This window comes from Haliotis asinina, chromosome 5, assembly GCF_037392515.1.
Source record: "Haliotis asinina isolate JCU_RB_2024 chromosome 5, JCU_Hal_asi_v2, whole genome shotgun sequence".
NCBI lineage: Eukaryota > Metazoa > Mollusca > Gastropoda > Lepetellida > Haliotidae > Haliotis > Haliotis asinina.
The window spans coordinates 67,867,815-67,887,368 of NC_090284.1; the positions used below are offsets into that span (position 1 = coordinate 67,867,815).

Sequence of the window (19,554 nt, forward strand, 5' to 3'; positions counted from 1 at the left end):
TGGAGTTGCGTTCTCTACATGTGTGCTTATCATTGAGATTATTTTGAATCAATCACAAAGAAAACTTACTTATTGACATTCTCTCTAAAATAAAGAAAAAAACCATTTTAGAACAGGTAGAGGACTGCACGTGGCAACTGAATGATACATTCGGTGGTAAATTATAGAAGCTGGTACCTGTGACTGTTGTTTTGTAAGGTTATTATACTGTGACTAAACCTTGAACTTGGTATGTGTATTGGTGTCACTAATTCTGTTCATGAAGAAGGAGCTATAAATCGTTTTGAGCCTAAAATACTTCTGACATGTGAATGATGAAAGTAACCGCATAATACTGAAGAATGGTTTGCTTCATTCACATAAAGTTAATACTCATATGCATAGGCAGCTCCTCATGCTCGCGGCCAGGTAGCGAACCCCCGACCTTCCATTATACTGGCTGACGCTGTAACTGCTACACCACCAGGCAGTTAACTTAATCAAGAGGCGTATGTAGCTGAGAATGTTATCGTCGTTATTAGTAGTATTAAAAAGCAAATTGTTCCCATCCTTTTACACTGCGACTTCTGCAAGCATTTCCTTATGCATAGGCACGTTTGCGCGGAGGCTGTGATTTGTAGCACTAAAAAGTAACCACTGTCTGCTTACAAACATTATCTCAAATTTATAAAAAAAACCCCACAAAAATGCAAACCTCGACGAACATACTGAAGACGTTTGAAAGTACATAGGTACTTCATGTATACTTTAACATATGAAAGCACGACCACTCGTTAAGTGGGAAAACAAACAGCTGACAGCAATATTGCGCAATTCATTTTACGTCCTCGGTTGTTACCGAGTCACTATTACAAAGAAACCACAATGCTTGATATGGGGGAACTTTATATTTTATTATGTAAAAGTATAAATGAAAAGTAAATAGTGCATCTGGTATAATATTAAATCAACTTCATCTCCAAAGGCTGATATTGCTAAAGTGATATGAGAGTATTAAGTGAGACAGATCAATCACAGTAACAATAACGGGTTTTTGTAACAGTAATTACCAACCAAGGCATCCTGTGACACGAAAGATCTGTGTTAAGCATGTTGCCACGTGGCATCAGCAGACAATGTTTTCTGTGACACGAAAGCTCTGTGTTGTGCATGTTGGCGCATTGGTGTGCATGTCCAGACAGATACCTCCTGTGCATCGGCATGGTGCACTATGCTGGATAGGCCCACTGGCTGTGTTAAAAGCGACAATAAACACTGACAAAACAATGATATGAAAATAACCCACTTGAGTACGAAAGTACTCCGTGCAAAATATGGATACCGTTATTTTGTACAAAATCGTAGGTTAATATCAAGACGTATCCCAAAGTCTGGAATCAAGTACAGTCTGTTGTGTCGAACTCGTCGGGACAAAAGGACAGTTGGACTTATCGAGTTGAACTTGCATCATAAAGTAACATTTTAAGTTATATTGAATTCTGTGTTACTCTTTAAGACCAAACATTCGCAATTTTTAAATGTGAAAATATATTAATATATGCTAATAATGGTAATGGTGACTGAACACTACGCATTCTTCACAGACGTACACACAGTTTATTGAAACAGACTACTGATCTGAAACTGCATATTGCGTACTTCTAGCAGCGTTTGTTCATTACAAACGAAAACAAGAGGCCTGCAATAAGTTGGATGTCTATGAACATCCATGAGTTCAACATACAACTTCAGTCACTCAAAACACTTACACATGGCTCCTATCATTCTGAAGCCCAATCATTCTGACTGCACAAAGATAACACCACTTAATAGGCTTTGATATCTCTCACTTACCTCCTGAGTTGCTAAACTTTTGATATAAACTTAGATATAGTGACACATTCCTTAGATGGTAGCATTTCCAAGACCTAAGGAGAATTTACACATTTCCGTGGTAACGAACACCTGCATTTACGTCTAACCTTCGGTGAAAGCAATCGCTCTAGTTTTAAAGATCCGGGTTGATGGTGCTCGGACTACAGAGAGTTCAGTATATTTTAAGTGTAGAGTGTTCTTCAACTATGTCTGTAATTCTCACTACCCCGGACCGATGACAAAGGACATGTATATAGTCCCGCAGAGATGGTTTAGAGAGGTTTGTATGGTGAGAATTAACTCTTGATGTTTTCTGTTTGTATATAGAATTCAGCATTTGTTCTCTCAAATTCATCCAATGGATCTTCGGGGTCACTTTCATCGAAATAGTCGTCATCATCACTTGATGTTAAGTCCAAATCGAGATCATCGAAATTGAACGACGACAGTGACAATCCGTCATCTTTAAAAAGAATGAGAAAACAAAGATATATGTAATTGCATGGGTGACAAGAACGTGAAACGGCATCGTCTACACTGTAACCCAACACATCCTATATCCATCTAGTGGATCTATCCTATAAACACTAGCTATAAAAACAGTCATCGAGATTCACGTAACATTTAGCAGCCAGTGCGATCACCCTCTGTCATTAAATCGAAAACATGGGATTTTGAGGTATTACACTCGACTTTAGGAATCAAAATGGAAGTGAGTCATCTAAGTTGCTAAGTCCCTTTTTCAAAACAAGTCGCATATTAATTTAGCAGTACTTTAACGTCTGTAAGTGTAAATCATATTTACCGTCAATAGAAATATTCCAGTCGTCCTCTTCTTCTGAAAGATAAATGCAGATTTGTATAATAGACATTATCATACAGAGAGGTAGCCACACGAGAGTGTTTTGAAAGCCTTGTGTGGTGTCAGTACAGATTTTCTTTCACTCATTCATATAATTTCCACCATTATTTTACCTTTTAAGACCAAGGGAACGGATAGTCGAGATCTGTTGTTCTCACGTTGACGTGTTGGAGTTGCCATCCAAACACGCATGCTTGAATTATCTCATTCTTAATAAGAGAGATCGTTTTTCTGATGTCCATTATGTGAAGTTTTAGGAGTATTTTGAAAATGTTTCAAAGATTAATTCATCTAATAATTCCAAATGTCATAAATAATATAACGATTATTCTGAAATTGTACAATATTATGGTAGTTGGAGTGACTGAGTTTAGTGTTACGCCGCTTTCATTCCAGTACGGCGGGGAACACCAGAAACTGGCCTTACACACTGTGCCCATGTGAAGGATCTGAACCATGGTCTTCGGCGTGACGAGTAAACCCGAAAACCAGTAGGCTACCTCACCGCCCCCTTTGTAGGTGGAATATTAATGATATCAGAGGGTAATTTGAATTTGCAAAATTAAGACTAGACAATAACACGTAGTTACCGTTGGGCATATCTGCTTCATCGTTTGCCACATGATTAGCACCCTCGCGAACTGCCTCTTCAGCGACAGCCTGCAACGTTGGCACACCCGGCTCTGTGTCAGCGTTGGAAGTAGCATCTTGGTCCCCATGGACAGAAACATCGTCAGTGTCTATACCTGTGTGGAAGGATAACGAAATATTACACAACGAGACCATAGGCAAAGTGTTGTTTTGCTAATAAGAAAACTTCTGAAGTGTCATTTGACAGTCACGGTGGACGGCGAAGATAGGTTTATGAACATGTGACATGCTGTTAGAATGAATACAAAATAAAGTGAGTGTGTGCGTGAGTTTAGTTTTAAGCTGCTTTATGGCAATATTCCAGCAATACCACGGCGGGGGACACCAGAAAATTGGCATCACACATTGTACCCATGTGGGGAATCGAACCGGGTCTTCGTCGTGACGATCGAACGTTTTGACCACCGGCTACTCCACCGCTCGGAATACAAAATAAAGACGCTGCATGACCCAAGAAGTAGTTCCCCAAGTTCTCATCAGCCGTACATGTACGATCGATATAAGATACATTTTATGATTTTATGATTTTATGAACTGATTCCTTTTCTGGAATCGAACGCTTTCAGTTAAGTGAATTATGTGAGTTCTTTTTACAAGATATGTGTATGTGAAAAATCGTATTCGTGACACATGTTTTGATTTATATAGGTTTTGTGTGTCACCGTTCACTACCACTCATTTTTCACTAACACACACGGTTCACTACCACACACCTTTCACTACCACACACCGTTCACTGCCACTCACTGTTCACATACCACTCATTGTTCACTACCACACACCCTTCACTACCACTCATTGTATTTTTCACTTCCACACACCCTTCACTACTACGCACCGTTCACTATCACTCACTGTCCACTACCACTCACAGTTCACTCCCGCTCTTTGTTTACTGTCACACACGGTGCACTACCACTCAGTGTTCACTACCACACTCCATTCACTACCGCTCACTGTTCACTACCACTCATCGTTCACTATCACACATGGTTCACTACCGCTCATCGTTCTCTACCACACATCGTCACTACCACTCAATGTTCACTACCACACACCATTCTCTACCGGCACCCGTGAACAGCCACCTCCTCGTGGTGGGTGCTGGGTAACGCTAAGAGCTGTTCAAATCCCCGTGTGGACCCGGGTCAACTAGGTCCATAGCACCCCATTGCTGGTCGCAAGGAGCGACCGAATTGGGCAACCTGTTTGCCGTGGGTTGCGTCCCGTGTCGGTGGAGGACGGTAGTCTGGTGGTTGAGGGCAATGGGAGCCTGCGACCGTGTTCCTTTCGCCTAACACACCACTTTGGCCCTTACTTCACCTAGACGGGTGGTAGAATCGGCCCGATTCTATCAATCGGCTGGTCACGCCATGCCCTGCGCATGAACGTTAATTTTGATAACTGAGAAAAGTTTAGGACACTTTCGACCATTTTCACTTTGTGTGTTCTAACCATGTCATATACTTACATTGCCTAGAGTCCTATGCCAGAAGGCGGTGGCTCATGGGCCAATCTGGTAGGACATATCTTTTTTAAAGATATATTCCTGCTTGAGTATACCCTCCGGGTATCCTTGATGTCGTCTGTTGGAGGTCCACAGACATAAGACATCGTCCATGTAGACACTCCGTGGTGGGTGAGGAGCTAGGAGGATGAATTCTATCCAATAAAACCATGGCAAAAAAAACGTTCACACGAATCGAATGATTCGTGCTCTTCAGATGATGATGTTATAACACTTCCAAAAAATCTTGATCATTGGGCACGGTTTCTCGTTATGTCTTCTCCCGACGGTAGTCCTCTAAAGTTAAATCCCTTTGCTATTGCTAAGGGCATTGAAGGCTTAGCTGGAGACGTAAAGGAGGTCAAAAAGCTTCGATCTGGACTTCTACTGATAGAATGTAAGAAACAGATCCAGTCTCAAATTGTACTCTCTACCAAATCACTGGCAAATGTTCCTGTTGAGATTTCACCCCATAGAACATTAAACAACAGTAAAGGCATTGTACGCGATGTTGGACGATGCCTATCAGACATGAATGTGTATGACATTGTTTCAGAACTTCACTCACAAGGAGTAACTGATGTAAAGCGATTCACATCCAGAAAAGACAATGAAGTCACGAACACCAATACGTATTTGTTTACCTTTGGTGTCCCAACACGCCCGGATTCACTCAAAGCAGGCTATTGCAATTTAAGGGTAGATGCTTTTATACCAAATCCCCTTAGATGCTACTCTTGTCAGAAATATGGACATGGCTCAAAATCTTGCCGAAACCCAGCTGCCTGTCATAGATGTGGAGGGAAATGTGACAATAGCACAATATGTGACAAATCTCCTTCTTGTGTAAACTGTTCTGGCAATCACCCTTCTTCATCCAAAGACTGTCCAACTTGGAAGGTACAATCTAAAATTTTACACATCAAGCATGAACGTAACATATCTTTCCTTGATGCAAAGAAACTTGTTCTTGCCCAAGAATCACCAGGGCCATCATATGCTGCTGCTGTTTCCACGTCCACTCGAACTTCTAGCACAGATTCTAGAGCCATTTCGTGCAATTCCGTTGGTTGCCAGACTGACTACACTTGGACTGACTCTTCGGCTCCTACTTTACTGCCTCCACCTATCCAGATTCAACCCGGTCAGAGGACATCTGCTTCACAGACAACTCCTGTTTCCAGAGATAAGAACACTAACGCCAATGTTAATTATTCGAAGAAAAAACCGCAATCAGATCGTGTTCCTAAAGCACAGAAAAACACCACTTTTCTGTGTAACAAGTTTGGGGTGCTAGAGGACATGGACGTGTCCTCTCTTCAAAACATCCGCTCCCGGAGTCATTCTCCAAAGAAAAAAGATCGTGAGCGGTCTCCCATAACTCCACCTTAAATGACCACCAATCCAGTAATCCAGTGGAACTGTAGAGGTCTTAGGAATAATTTAAATGATTTACAACTCTTAATTCAAGATTTTCAACCATCGGCCATCTGTTTACAAGAGACATACTACAAAAACACTGATAAATTTGACGTAAGAGGCTATACTTCCTATAATGTCTTTTCCCCTCGTGGGCCTAAAGCGACTGGAGGTTCAACCATCTTATTAAAAAATGGCATCATCCATAGTCCTGTCCATCTAAATACTCCGCTTCAAGCTGTAGCACTCCGTATAACTTTGCACATTGCGTTTACATTGTGTTCGCTGTACCTTCCACCATCTGCTTGTATATAACAGTCTGAACTTCAAGATCTCTATAACCAACTCCCCAAGCCCTGCATTATTACGGGTGACTTAAACGGACACAACCCCCTTTGGGGTGGTGCTCAGACGAATACTAAGGGGAAGCTCTTAGAAGATTTCATTTCTAACAATAGCTTATGCATACTTAATGATGGCTCAAACACCTATTTACATCCCGGCACAGGAACTTACTCTGCTATTGATTTAGCAATTACAGATTCAGCATTATTAAACGAATTTGAATGGTCTGTCCACGAGGATCTCTGTGGAAGTGACCACTTCCCTACTATTGTGAAAACTGTGACTCCTTCAGATGTTCCTCCTAATATAAGATGGAACTTTTCCAAGGCCAACTGGTCTTTATTTCAACTGCTTGCTTCTAGTACATTTAAACCTGATCTATTTCTTGACATCGCCGACCCTGTACAACTATTTTCAGATGAACTGAAGAAGATAGCCGATGAATGTATTCCTAAGTCCTCCACAAATCAACACATTCGAAAACCATGGTTTAATGATACCTGCAAACAAGCCAGAAAGGCACGGAGAAAAGCTGAGCATTATCTCCGTCGCCATCCAATGGTCCGTAACTTGAACAAATTGAAAATTTTAAATGCAAAAGCACGGCGTACCTTTAGTCAAAATAAACGCCAATCTTGGCGAACCTATGTCTCTAAAATCAATGCACGTACACCAATTTCTAAAGTATGGAATATGATCCAGAAGATCAAGGGTAAGGGTTCTAGATCTAGCATTCACCATCTTAAAGACGGAAACCAGTTGCTGACAAATAAATCCGATATTGCTAATAAACTTGGTGAAACACTGGCGAAACATTCTTCTTCATCAAACTATGTACCTCAATTTCAAAAGTATCAAAATCAGCAGGAAAAAAAACCTATTAATTTTACTTCCGATAATGGTGAAGATTATAATGAAGTATTTTCGATTAATGAACTCCATACTGCTCTTGACCAGGCTCACGATACTGCTTCAGGAGCTGATAACATACATTATCAACTCCTGAAGCATTTACCAGAATCATCTTTAGAGACGCTTCTTCATATTTTCGATGGTATTTGGACGTCTGGAAATTTTCCTTCTTCATGGCGTGATGCTATAATTGTGCCCATTCCTAAACCTGGACGTGATCACACTGATCCTTCCAATTATAGGCCGATATCATTAACTAGCTGCGTTTGCAAGACCATGGAACGCATGATAAATAATCGACTTGTTTGGTACTTGGAAACAAATAACTTAATAACAGATATTCAATGTGGTTTCCGTAAAAACAGAAGTACTGTTGATCATTTAGTGCGTTTAGAATCGTTTGTGAAGAATGCCATCATTAATAAGCAACATGCAGTGTCAATATTTTTCGATTTAGAAAAAGCATACGACACAACCTGGAAACATGGGATTTTGAGAGACTTACATGACTTTGGATTGCGAGGCCGCTTGCCCCAGTTTATATCCAACTTTCTAAATGACAGGCAATTTCAAGTCCGCGTGGGTTCTACCCTGTCTGATCATTACAGTCAGGATCAGGGTGTTCCACAAGGCAGCATTTTGTCTGTCACTTTGTTTAGTATTAAAATAAATAGTCTTTCAAAAGTGTTAACAGATTCAATCAACGGTTCCCTTTTCGTGGATGACTTTAATATTTCTTGTCGTGGCACAAACATGCGAACCATTGAGAGACAGTTGCAAATCTGTCTCAACAAAATTCATAAATGGTGCCTTGAGAACGGGTTTAAATTTTCTCAATCTAAAACCAACTGCATTCACTTCTGTCGAAAATACAAACCTCATAAAGACCCTGACTTATCTTTGAATGGTGCACCCATCAAAGTTGTCAAGGAAGCTAAGTTTCTTGGTCTCATCTTTGACTCACACTTAACCTTTCTGCCACATCTTAAATACCTAAAAAACAAATGCCTGAAGGCGCTCGATCTGTTGAAAGTCGTTTCAAATACAACGTGGGGAGGAGACCAAACAACCCTTCTACATTTATACCGGTCACTCATCAGATCTAAACTGGATTACGGCTCCATTGTCTATGGTGGAGCCTGTAAAAGCAACCTCAAAATACTTGATTCTATCCATCACCAAGGTCTGAGGCTTTGTCTTGGATCATTTCGAACTTCTCCTGTTGACAGTCTATACGTTGAAGCAGATGAACCTTCTCTTGACCACCGTCGTATTAAACTATCCTTACAGTATCTCGCTAAACTGTCTTCAAATAGGTCCAACCCTGCATATAACTGTGTCTTCAATCCCTTGTATGGGGATTTGTACAATAAGAAGTCTTCTCTTGCTCCACCTCTTGGGCTAAGAGTGAAACCTTTCCTTTCTGCTGCTGGCATTGAACTAGAAAATGTAGCTCCTTCTCGCTTGTTTTCTTCTCCTCCGTGGCAGCTGGTTAGACCACAAGTTGATCTTACATTAAGTAAATATAAAAAATCAGATACTAATGAATTACAATACAAACAGGAATATAATCAATTGAAAGATAGGTATAGTACGTATAAATCCTTATTTACAGATGGGTCCAAGGATGGTGGCGCTGTGGCTTGTGCCACTGTCATTGGATCCAGAACAATATCTTCTAGATTACCAAATAACAGTTCCATTTTCACAGCAGAAGCACATGCCATATTAACAGCCCTAAAATATATTAAAAAACACCCTAAGTATAAACAATATATCATTTATTCAGACTCTCTTTCATGCCTCCAGGCTATTAAGAATGTATCTTCTCAACATCCACTTTTAGCTGACATCGTTGAATTGTATAATGATCTTGCTACTGGCCAATTCGACATCGTCTTCTGTTGGTTACCCAGCCATGTTGGAATCTCTGGTAACACAATGGCCGATCTTGCTGCCAAAGCCGCTCTCAACAAATCTGTGACACCGCTTCTGCTCCCTTATTCTGATTATAAAGCCGTTATAAGATCATATATCCGAGATCTAATGCAAAAGAAGTGGGACACCCAAGTAGGTATCAATAAATTACATGGTATAAAGCCCTATATCGGTTATACCTACATGGGTTGTCAGTCCAGATTTGAAGAGGTTATTATGCGACGATGTCGCATTGGCCATACGCGATATACTCACGAATACTTGTTAAAAGGTGAGGATCCTCCGTTTTGTATCCCTTGTGATGAACGAATCACGGTCAAGCATGTCATCACAAGGGATAAATATTTCAATGTGAAAACTATAAAGGATCTTTTTTATAATGTTAATCATCATTTAATAATTGAATTTTTAAAGGAAATAGAATTGCTACATAAATTCTGAATATGTATTGTACATAGATAATATATATTTTAATCATGGTATTGTAAAATAGCATCTGCGATCGTTAGTGGCTGTACCCTCAAAGGGGGTTGAAGTAGCGTAAAATTATTGTCCTCCCGAGAGGGTACGTAAGTCCCGACAACTTTCAAAGTCAATTTTGCCCAGCCATACTTTTTAGTCGTAGTATTTTTGTTCTTTTAAATTCTGGCTAAATCTCCATATCATCGCCAGTGGCTGAAGGGATGGTGTAAATCCAACTAGGGTCCATGCAGGTAGCAAAGGTACTGTAAGCCCCCATGGACCCTCGCATGGTGATCTACCTTCAGCTGCTGGTAACGTATATAGCCCGTGTTTTACCTTGTCTTGTCCAAATAGTTATATCAGTTTTATCGTTCCACACTAGTTTTACCCGCAACTGTGATAGTCTAGTCGTTTTACTGTCCTTTGATGACAGGTTTTTATCATATAGCCATAACCCATTTCGATTTCAAATCTGTTCTCGTCACGATATGGCTGAAATATTGCCGATGTGACGTTAAATATTAACTCACTCACTCACTCACCATTTACTACCATTCAGTGTTCACTACCACTCTCCGTTCACTACTACTCACTGTTCACTACCACTCACTCACTCACTCATCACTACCACTCACTCTTCACTACCTGTCACTCTTCACTACCACTCCCCCTTCACTACCACACACAGTTCACTGCCACTCACTGTTCACTAACACTCTCCGTTCAATACCACTTACCATTCATTCACTGTTCACTACCACCCACCGTTCACTGCCACCCACCGTTCACTACCGCTCACCGCTTACTACCACTCATCGTTCACCGTTCACTATCACTCACCGTTCACTGTCGGAAGTTCAAGTGTGTTGGTTGGTTCTTTATGAGTGGGGCCGTCGTGTCTGATATCGGGTACTACAAATGATAACAAATATGATTTAAATACAGTGTCACTTCCTTTGTTCTAATCATTGATAAAGTACAAAATTGCAACTCTTATTTAATTTATTATCGTATAACAAGATGATCATTTAACTCTACCCTTCTTCCTCTGACATCTCTTGCAGGATCCACAAAGTGTGAACAGATTCCCTATTCTCCAGAAGATGGTAAAGGGGAGGGGGAAGGGCGGTTTGTTCTGATATTCCACCATAAGTCGACATTTTTGCCAGGACCAGATTTCATCGGCTTTCTGGCGCACGTCTTCATAAATGTTGCTGAAAAAGACTTCTGTATACAAACATAGCGAAAACGTACAGTATACACACATGGAATGTAAATGTCCAAATGTTTTAATTACTGCAGGCCACGGTCATTAACGCTACCGTAATAGCATCCGATTCATTGCCTAATGTCCATTAAGCAGAGTGACTATGGCGCATGGGTTACTGTAACATCCCACTAAGTGGGAACACAAAGGTAAACAACGTATGGGTAGGTAGGTAGGTAGGAAGGTACGTAGATAGGGTAGGTTGTAATGAATTATATGTCTAGCAAGGGGATGTCAACAAGCTTTTTTCTGAAATAGAAAATCAAAGAAAAAAACATACTTGAATAAAGCAATAAGAATGTTCAACAACAGGACGTTGGTCATGAGTATGTAAATAGCCGTGAAATATGGAACCAGGACCTTTCCCATGTGCGTTGGGCAGTTTGGGGGAACGCATCCTTCACCTGTAAAATAGATAAACGTAGCAACCATAACTGGATATATTCATGCAAATACGCTTATGTACTCTAGACAAAATGAACGAATTATATTTTTCGATGGCTTTCTTTCATTCATCGTTAAACGATCAAAGTTTGATGCCTCGAAACAACAGTTACGTGAAAAAGAAAAAGTAGAAACAAATCAGAAACATCACAAATGCAACCCTTTGCCTCACTGAAAGTCGGCGAGATGGGGTAGCATAATGATTAAAGCGTTCGGTTGTCACGCTGAAGACCCAGGTTCGATTCCCAACATGGTCACACTGTGTGAAACCCATTGCTGGTGTCCCACGCCGGGATATTGCTGGAATATTGATAAAAACGGCGTAAAACTAGACTCACTCACTCTTTGAAAATCCTATCGTTTTACAATGGAAATATTTAGAAATATCTCAAGCTTTCCCATACTTTACAAATTTATAGAAAATAGCTGTACGAAACTATACACTTCAGTATTATTTTAAAAATACATTTTGAGCGATGCAACTGAGAAAAAAACATCGAATGACTTCAGATACAATTTAAACCTCACACCTAAGATTCAGTTGTTGTTTGTGTTTTAGTGTATATTCCAGCTATGTGACCGGGCTATGACAAGCCAGGTATTGTCAGTGCCCGCAGTTCTTTCAATTAGCTTAGGAATCCTGTCCTTACATGGACGGTGTACTCCTAAAATGTGTAATGACCATAGACCCCTGTGTCACGATTATTAATAAACTTGCCATGATCGTTCCGTTGTTATACTCTACCTTCGATCTCTTCAAAGAAAAACTCTCCAAATATCTGCCAAAATGCCTTTTTCGGTATTGCCAGAACAAATCCGATCGACCAGGACGCATTTGGGTAGAGTATGGCCTCTGTAGCAACAGCATAGGAACCAATGGCCACAAAGATGATAACAAGGAATGGAACTAAATCTGCCATCTGTACAAAAATACACGATTTAATCAGAATGTCATACTGTTTCAGTGAGGAGTATTATGAAATGATAATGTTGAAAAAATACCTTTTGCTTTCGAAAACATAATGATAAATGACACAGTGTTTTAAACTGCCATACCATTTTGAAGACCATGTACTTTATGAAAACACAATGATAAATGGCACAGTGCTTTACACTACCATACCATTCTGAAGACCTTGTACTTTATGAAACCATAATGATAAATGACACAGTGTGTTAAACTGCAATACCATTCTAAAGACCATGTACTTTATGAAAACAATGATAAATGACATAGTGTGCTAAACTGCATTACCATTCTGAAGACCATGCACTTTATGAAAACATAATGATAAATGACACAGCGTCTTAAACTGCCGTACCATTCTGAAGACCATGTAGATCATTGGCCCGATAGTTTTGCTGGGTGTGCATGCTTGAAGAAGTCTCCAGAAGAAGCACATGAAGTTGATGCTGAGGAACACGCGTCCATAACTGTATGTAGCTGCAAACCAGCGAAGCGTGTACCCAAGGATGAATCCCAAAATGCACAAGCTGTCCAGTATGTTCCATATGTCCTGGAAATATATCCCTGCATATTTCCGTACCAAATGGACACCGGCAGATAAACGTTCGAGGCACGTTTTCTTCTTTTGACGTTTCTTTTTCCCTTTCATTTGTCTAAACTCCACTGCGAATTGTAGGATCTGCAACACAAGGCTCCAATAGGTCACAGTCGATATGGTAACATTACACAACTAGTTCCACATTCGAAAACATGACATGTCACAACGAACTGAAAAGGTTATGTAACTTCATGACAACAACAAACTAACTGTCCATAACATAACATTTTAAATAACATTGTTTTAGTGAAATGACTTGAAACTTGAAAGCATAACATAAAGAATACCATTAATCTTATCCTTAGTTCGACCTAACAAATTCAAAAGATTAAAAGCGTGTTTACCTGTGTAACCTCCTCGATTGTAAATGCCACCATCCATACCAAGAGTGGAATTTCCCAGTTCCAATGTGCATCAAACGTCAGAACAACAAGCAGCAGGTGAGCGTATAGTCCCAGGAAAACACAGTATATGATCTGTCGAAATACACATCGTTAATATTTACTCACGTCAGACTTGTAGGCCTTCTTTCAAATCATGGTTCTACACAGGAGAAAATTCGTTTCGGCATGTTTCGAATACATTTCCACTGATTATATGAATAATGGATAATTGCACAAACCAGACTCAAAATGTACTTCACAACTGGCGTTGAATAAAAGTTGCCAAGTCTCTTACAGGCTGTTGTGCAGCTCATGCAGCATGGTTGTCTCCTGAAAGTTAATGTGTTCGTCAGTGAGTCATTGATAGTTGCAAAAAAGTAGCAATGAGTAAATCCGGAGATACTACCCGAAGAAGCTGATGTAAAGGTGACTTCACGTTACATTGTAATGGATAAAGTTTTCTTGAATTAACCGTAGTGGTATAACGTGTTCATAGACACAACCTGTAGCAGGTCGGCTTTTCTGAATAACTTGAAACGTTTAATATATCCTACAAACACAAATCTCCTACTCTGAATCCTTGTCCTCTGTTCCGTGCTTGTGCTGGTTTAGTTTTGAAGCTGTTTTTGTATTCGCTCCAATGAGGACCCACATGAAGAGTGGCATTACTGTACATAAAACAATCTGAAAAGACACGTTTCAAACATGGTGTTGAGGGTTCTGCTCACAATAGTATGTAGTTTAGACACACGTGAATATATTATTAATAACGCAATTGCATGTGAATAGTCTGATGAAGCGCAAATGCGCGTGCTATTATTTCACTACAAAAGTTGTCATAAAACACATAAAAGCAAAAGTTCGATTTTCAGGAGAAGGATACACTGTTATGATCTAAAAGTTCATTTGTAACTGATTTTGTCAACAGATCAGAGACGAAAGGTACAACAGAATGTGCCAAATCAATCATGCAATTTTTACAAAAGGTAGATAGTATTATTGAAAGATGTTTTGTAATTCGAAATGGAAAAGCAAAACTAACTCTCCAATTTGATGTTTTCTTTGGAATATCTCCCATCCATTTTGAGAAGGTGTAGTATGTCATTCCTTCACTCCGGAAGACACTGAGGTTTTGTTTCTCAAAGGCAAGGGCCAGGAAATCAACATTCCAGATGTTCTTCTTAGTGTTTCGCTCCACTAACTCCACAGTTTTATCTTTGTCATTTCTATAACACGCATCCATTATTCCAATCGTGTGTGTCTTGAACAGGCTGCAAAAAATCCAAAACACACCAAACGTTTTTTAAATGTCATAAGAACTATATTTTAATGAATATGAAGTAATCTGGCTTCAAAGAAGACAAAGCTTATTTTTGACAGGTATATAGTAAGAAATTACGCCGTTTGTATCTTACTTGGCGCTTTCTTCCCTCGTTGCTCTCTTTCTGTTGTTGAAAGTCTTTTGTGCAACTGTAGATAAGATGGTCCCTCCAACTAATGCTGACACAACGATGTCCTGTACAAAAATATAAAATACCTTTGTCCCTTATCCTGAGAACATAGTGGTAATTAAGAACTGTCGAACCAGTAAAGGTGTTTGCACTATATATATACAACACGTAGTTCTCACATAATAACACGACACGGGTATCTTCTCCTACATGTTTTCATTGTATCTTCATCATATCTACAGTCCCGTGGGTACCCAGTTCTACTTGTGCTAGATGGAATAAGAAAGCAATGAACACAGACAGAAAGACACTTTTGAAAGTTCGGGATAGACAAATAAATAACATTGTCCGTCTGGAAGGATGACAATATATGGATGAACAACTTCTTTATTGCTATGAGAGCGACGTTATCATGGACGTGATAAACAGGAAAGGGGGGGGGGGGGAGGGGGCACACAGATTACTGGATATGTGTGTACAGGTTGATTGGGGTAGGAACCCAGGCAAAATAACAACACATGGGCTTTCATCGGATGGTGACGAACGAAGCCTGCAAACACTAACAGGGGTAGTGAAGCCTGTGGTATACACGAGCGAGATTCTCAATAATGAGCATCTTTAATGAGTTGATAATATGCAAGAGGTATGTAATAACCTTGGTCATGGTTGATTGATGGCTGGAGTCTTTTGATGTGGATGGCTTCTTGGAGTTTCCTGAGCTTGAAGTCTTTGCTCAGGAAACTCCAAGTTGTAAACGGAGAAATTGCGGAACTTGTGAGTATATACTTGAAAGTTCAAAAACAGTAAAAAACTATTTCATGTTCGCTCTAACAAGGACTGCTCCACGAAACATGTTATTTGTGTTATTTTATGCCAAGGATGCCATTGGACAAAAGGAGTGCTTGAGGGACAGAATGTGCGTCCATAAACAGCAGATAAGGAACCCAAAACCAGGTGCATCCCCTTAAGCGCTCACATCGACAAATGCGCAGCAGGAAAGGAAATAAAATCAAAAATATTCCCTTTTCATAAAGTGAATACTACTGATGTTATGCAGCGTAAAGAATTGTATCCATCGTTAAAGCAGTAACGCAATGTATTTGAATTATACTTGGTTTTCCTATCCTTTCAGCCTGTCAATGTTAAGTGTAATCACTTCTCCCTGAAGATACAATTGAAATATGTAGGAAACGATCCTTGTCATGTTATTATTTATTTTATGTGTGTGTGTGTGTCTGTCTGTCTGCCTGTATGTATGTATGTATGTATGTATGTATGTATGTATGTATGTATGTATGTATGTATGTATGTATGTATGTATGTATGTATGTATGTATGTATGTATGTATGTGTGTATGGATGGATGGATGGATAGATGGATGGATGCATGCATGCATGCGGTGTGTTTCACCCCATGCTACTGCACATAACTCCGTACCTTCCCACGTTTCCACAAGACACGAGCCACGTCATTCCTGTTGGTTAGAACCGCCCACAAGAACCACTGGCGATACACCTGTTGCATCTTCAAGGTCTCGTCAGTCTAAATAATAGACACACCATCTGTTACTATCACATATTTACACATGAATATATGATACACGATTCATGATGGAATATTCCCTACGGTGTGGGGTACAAGTATAATTTGCCCACGACATACACCAGATAATATCAATACATAAGAAGTTCACTAATTGATACTCAAAGTAAATCTCAAGCTGCTATCCCGAACAAGAGGTTCCGCGTATGATGTGAAGAGAACCATATTATGTCTGAGTTCCTGGCAGGTTTTAGGCCTTGTTACTGCACTATATTGTATATTTATAAATTGTAGTAAGCGTTTGATTGTGCAAATCACAATGTTTTGTTTATACAAAATTGGAGTTTGAGGCAACTTTCTCGATTTTATTTTCTCTATACATTCATCATTATTATGCAGTGTAAAACAAATGGAGGTTTAGCAGTGTACATTAGGTGTAACATTAGAACTCGTCAGGGGTGTATAACGAGTTCTCGTGTTTTTGTCATTTTTATTAACAATTTGACTGTAATCAGGAGGAGGTAATGGCATATTTATTTCACGAGAACATCCAAATGTCGTAACACTATTATTTGCGGATTATGTATCAGGGATATCTGATTCTGTTATCAATCTACAAAAATATGTGTTTCAGAACAATTTTGTGAAGCAACAGGTATGAAAGTAAATATCTGGTTCTGTTATCAATCTACAGAAAAATATGTGTTTTAGAACAATTTTGTGAAGCAACAGGTATGAAAGTAAATATACAGAAAACCAAGAGAATGTTATTCCGTATGAGAAATAGTACCTTAACAAAATTTATGTTGTTAATAATTAAAGGTATCTTGGGTTTCTTTCACACCAACTTTGTTATAGTCAAAGGCACAAAACAGTTTAGCAGCCCAGGCTAACAAGCCATTGATCTGATTATATGATTATGAAAGAAAGCATGGTGTCTCTTGTACTTATGCCTTCACGATATTTAATGCACTTATTGTTCCATTTTTTTTTCATTTTGGGCTGCTGTTTAGGGTGTGCAGTATTAAGGATGAGGAGTATTTTATGGAAGCACAACTTCTTTATGCTGTATAGGCGACTTTTCGACATAGTCCTCACCCTTCATCTACCCAACTTCTAGAATACCAATCAGAGAAGTGAACATTATTGTAAAAGCATTGAAAGAGAACACACTAGCTTCTGCAATAATCTATTGTTTACGTAAGAACACGTGTGATGTTATAATTAAGGCACTTGCTAAATGTGGTAGAGTGACACTTCATTATAATTATATGTTAAAGTTAATACAATATTGGCGTACAATAATTCAGTTCGATTATAATCGTTTACCTTTTCGGTCCTATTTATTGCTAAAAATGTTGATGATGTGTGTAGAGATGCTTGTTACATGTTGAATCTTATGTTATCTTTGAGTTGACATTCCATTACATTTATGAACTGTTATATGTAAATTCAGGTGTAATAAGTTTAGGCTAGTCATTGTAATAGGAAGGCAGTGCTTTCTTTCTGCTAGTGAAAGATTTTACTCATATTTTCATAACAGTATTTTTGTTTGAAGATGCATTTCATATCTTGATGATGTGGCAGTGTTATGAAGCCAACAGAAGATAATATCTTTATAATAGTATAAGAGATATCCCTTCTATGGACAATTGTTAGAATTACGTCAGGTACTAATATAAATGCAGTGACAAGGTTTTCATATAACATTTTTAGAATAAGAAATGCAACAAAGTGTAATTACATATTTAGAATATCTGTTCAAGTATTGTTTTATCGTTTAGTGCAGCATCTCTGTTGTTATTTACGAGAACTCCATTGTATCGTCCAGTGACAAGATACCTGTAACAGGACCAGCCTGAATACACTTGTGAAAAGTATTTTGTATTGGCCTTGAATACTTCAAACAAATTGTCTATCTGTGTGTCTGTTTGTCTGTAACATTTTGACAAAGCCACAAATCTACATTGTACTAATATGTTTTGGTGTGGCGAGATGTAGTCGGTTAATGGCTGTGTGTGATTTTATGAATGAGCGTTATACATTTTCATTTGCATTAGTGCATGATGTATGTACCTAAAAATATACCCACTTCTTCTTTATGTTCTTCACTGACATCCCATTACTGAATGCTGGACATACCTATAGAATGTACCTACTTCTTGTCCATGTGTTTCATCGTTGTATCAGTATTGGATGATGTATGTACATATATAATGTACCAGTCCTACTTCTTGTATATGTGCTTCATTACCATGGCATTATTGAATGTACCTATAACAAGTACTTACTGCTAGCTCATCTGTTTCATCGCCAGCACCCATGAGACAGCTACGTGGAACAAATCTCTGTACGATCTTGTCAGAAAATGTCGCGAGGATTTCCTTCCGGGTGTCGGACACCTGTTCAACAATACACTTGATGCATTGCGGCGTTCTGCTACAGTAAACATAAGTAACGATAACAATGATAAGATTTACTGTTAGAAAATTATCATTTTGGATCACTTAGCGTCTGGTAATTCAGTGTCTGACACACAGCCCCTGCATTTGTTTGAATTACTCACTCCCGAAACGTCCTGCAACTCCTTTTCTGTACCAATCTCGCCATCTCTGTCTTCTTCTGAACTCTTTGAAAGAATCACCTGCAACAGTATATGTATATATATAGCACAAATGGCGGCCGTGTGGAATTAGATATATTAGGACCTAATGATCTAATGAATTCAATGTTTTAAAATACGACTACAGATTAAATGATAATTTCAGTTCTTACATCAGACTGATAAGTCTCATACCCAATACATCGATTACATTATTAAAAGAAAACTCGGCTAACAAAGCTAATTTAAAAATAGACATAGTGTGAGATTCTCAGAGTCATTATATCATCATTAGATTGTAACTATATATATAATTGCAGTTGAGGCATCAGGAACTTTAACGGGTACA

General features: G+C 39.0%; 1 protein-coding gene across 2 annotated transcripts in view; it reads right to left on the reverse strand.

The window, feature by feature from the left end:
• Positions 1 to 872: 872 nt before the first annotated feature.
• Positions 873 to 19,554, reverse strand: part of LOC137285115 (transient receptor potential cation channel subfamily M member 8-like) — a 35,294-nt gene continuing 16,612 nt past the window's right edge. For both annotated transcript variants that reach the window (XM_067817329.1, XM_067817328.1), the window contains 16 exons: positions 19,170 to 19,247; positions 18,895 to 19,005; positions 16,499 to 16,603; positions 15,025 to 15,125; positions 14,652 to 14,880; positions 14,181 to 14,293; positions 13,849 to 13,939; positions 13,571 to 13,702; positions 12,984 to 13,307; positions 12,407 to 12,581; positions 11,498 to 11,621; positions 10,989 to 11,164; positions 10,791 to 10,862; positions 3,307 to 3,462; positions 2,660 to 2,692; positions 873 to 2,317 (listed from right to left, as the gene is read on the reverse strand). In XM_067817329.1, the coding sequence (XP_067673430.1) occupies positions 2,151 to 2,317; positions 2,660 to 2,692; positions 3,307 to 3,462; positions 10,791 to 10,862; positions 10,989 to 11,164; positions 11,498 to 11,621; positions 12,407 to 12,581; positions 12,984 to 13,307; positions 13,571 to 13,702; positions 13,849 to 13,939; positions 14,181 to 14,293; positions 14,652 to 14,880; positions 15,025 to 15,125; positions 16,499 to 16,603; positions 18,895 to 19,005; positions 19,170 to 19,247 (2,187 nt within the window). In that variant the 3' untranslated portion in view covers positions 873 to 2,150. The remainder of the gene's footprint in view (positions 2,318 to 2,659; positions 2,693 to 3,306; positions 3,463 to 10,790; positions 10,863 to 10,988; positions 11,165 to 11,497; positions 11,622 to 12,406; positions 12,582 to 12,983; positions 13,308 to 13,570; positions 13,703 to 13,848; positions 13,940 to 14,180; positions 14,294 to 14,651; positions 14,881 to 15,024; positions 15,126 to 16,498; positions 16,604 to 18,894; positions 19,006 to 19,169; positions 19,248 to 19,554) is intronic.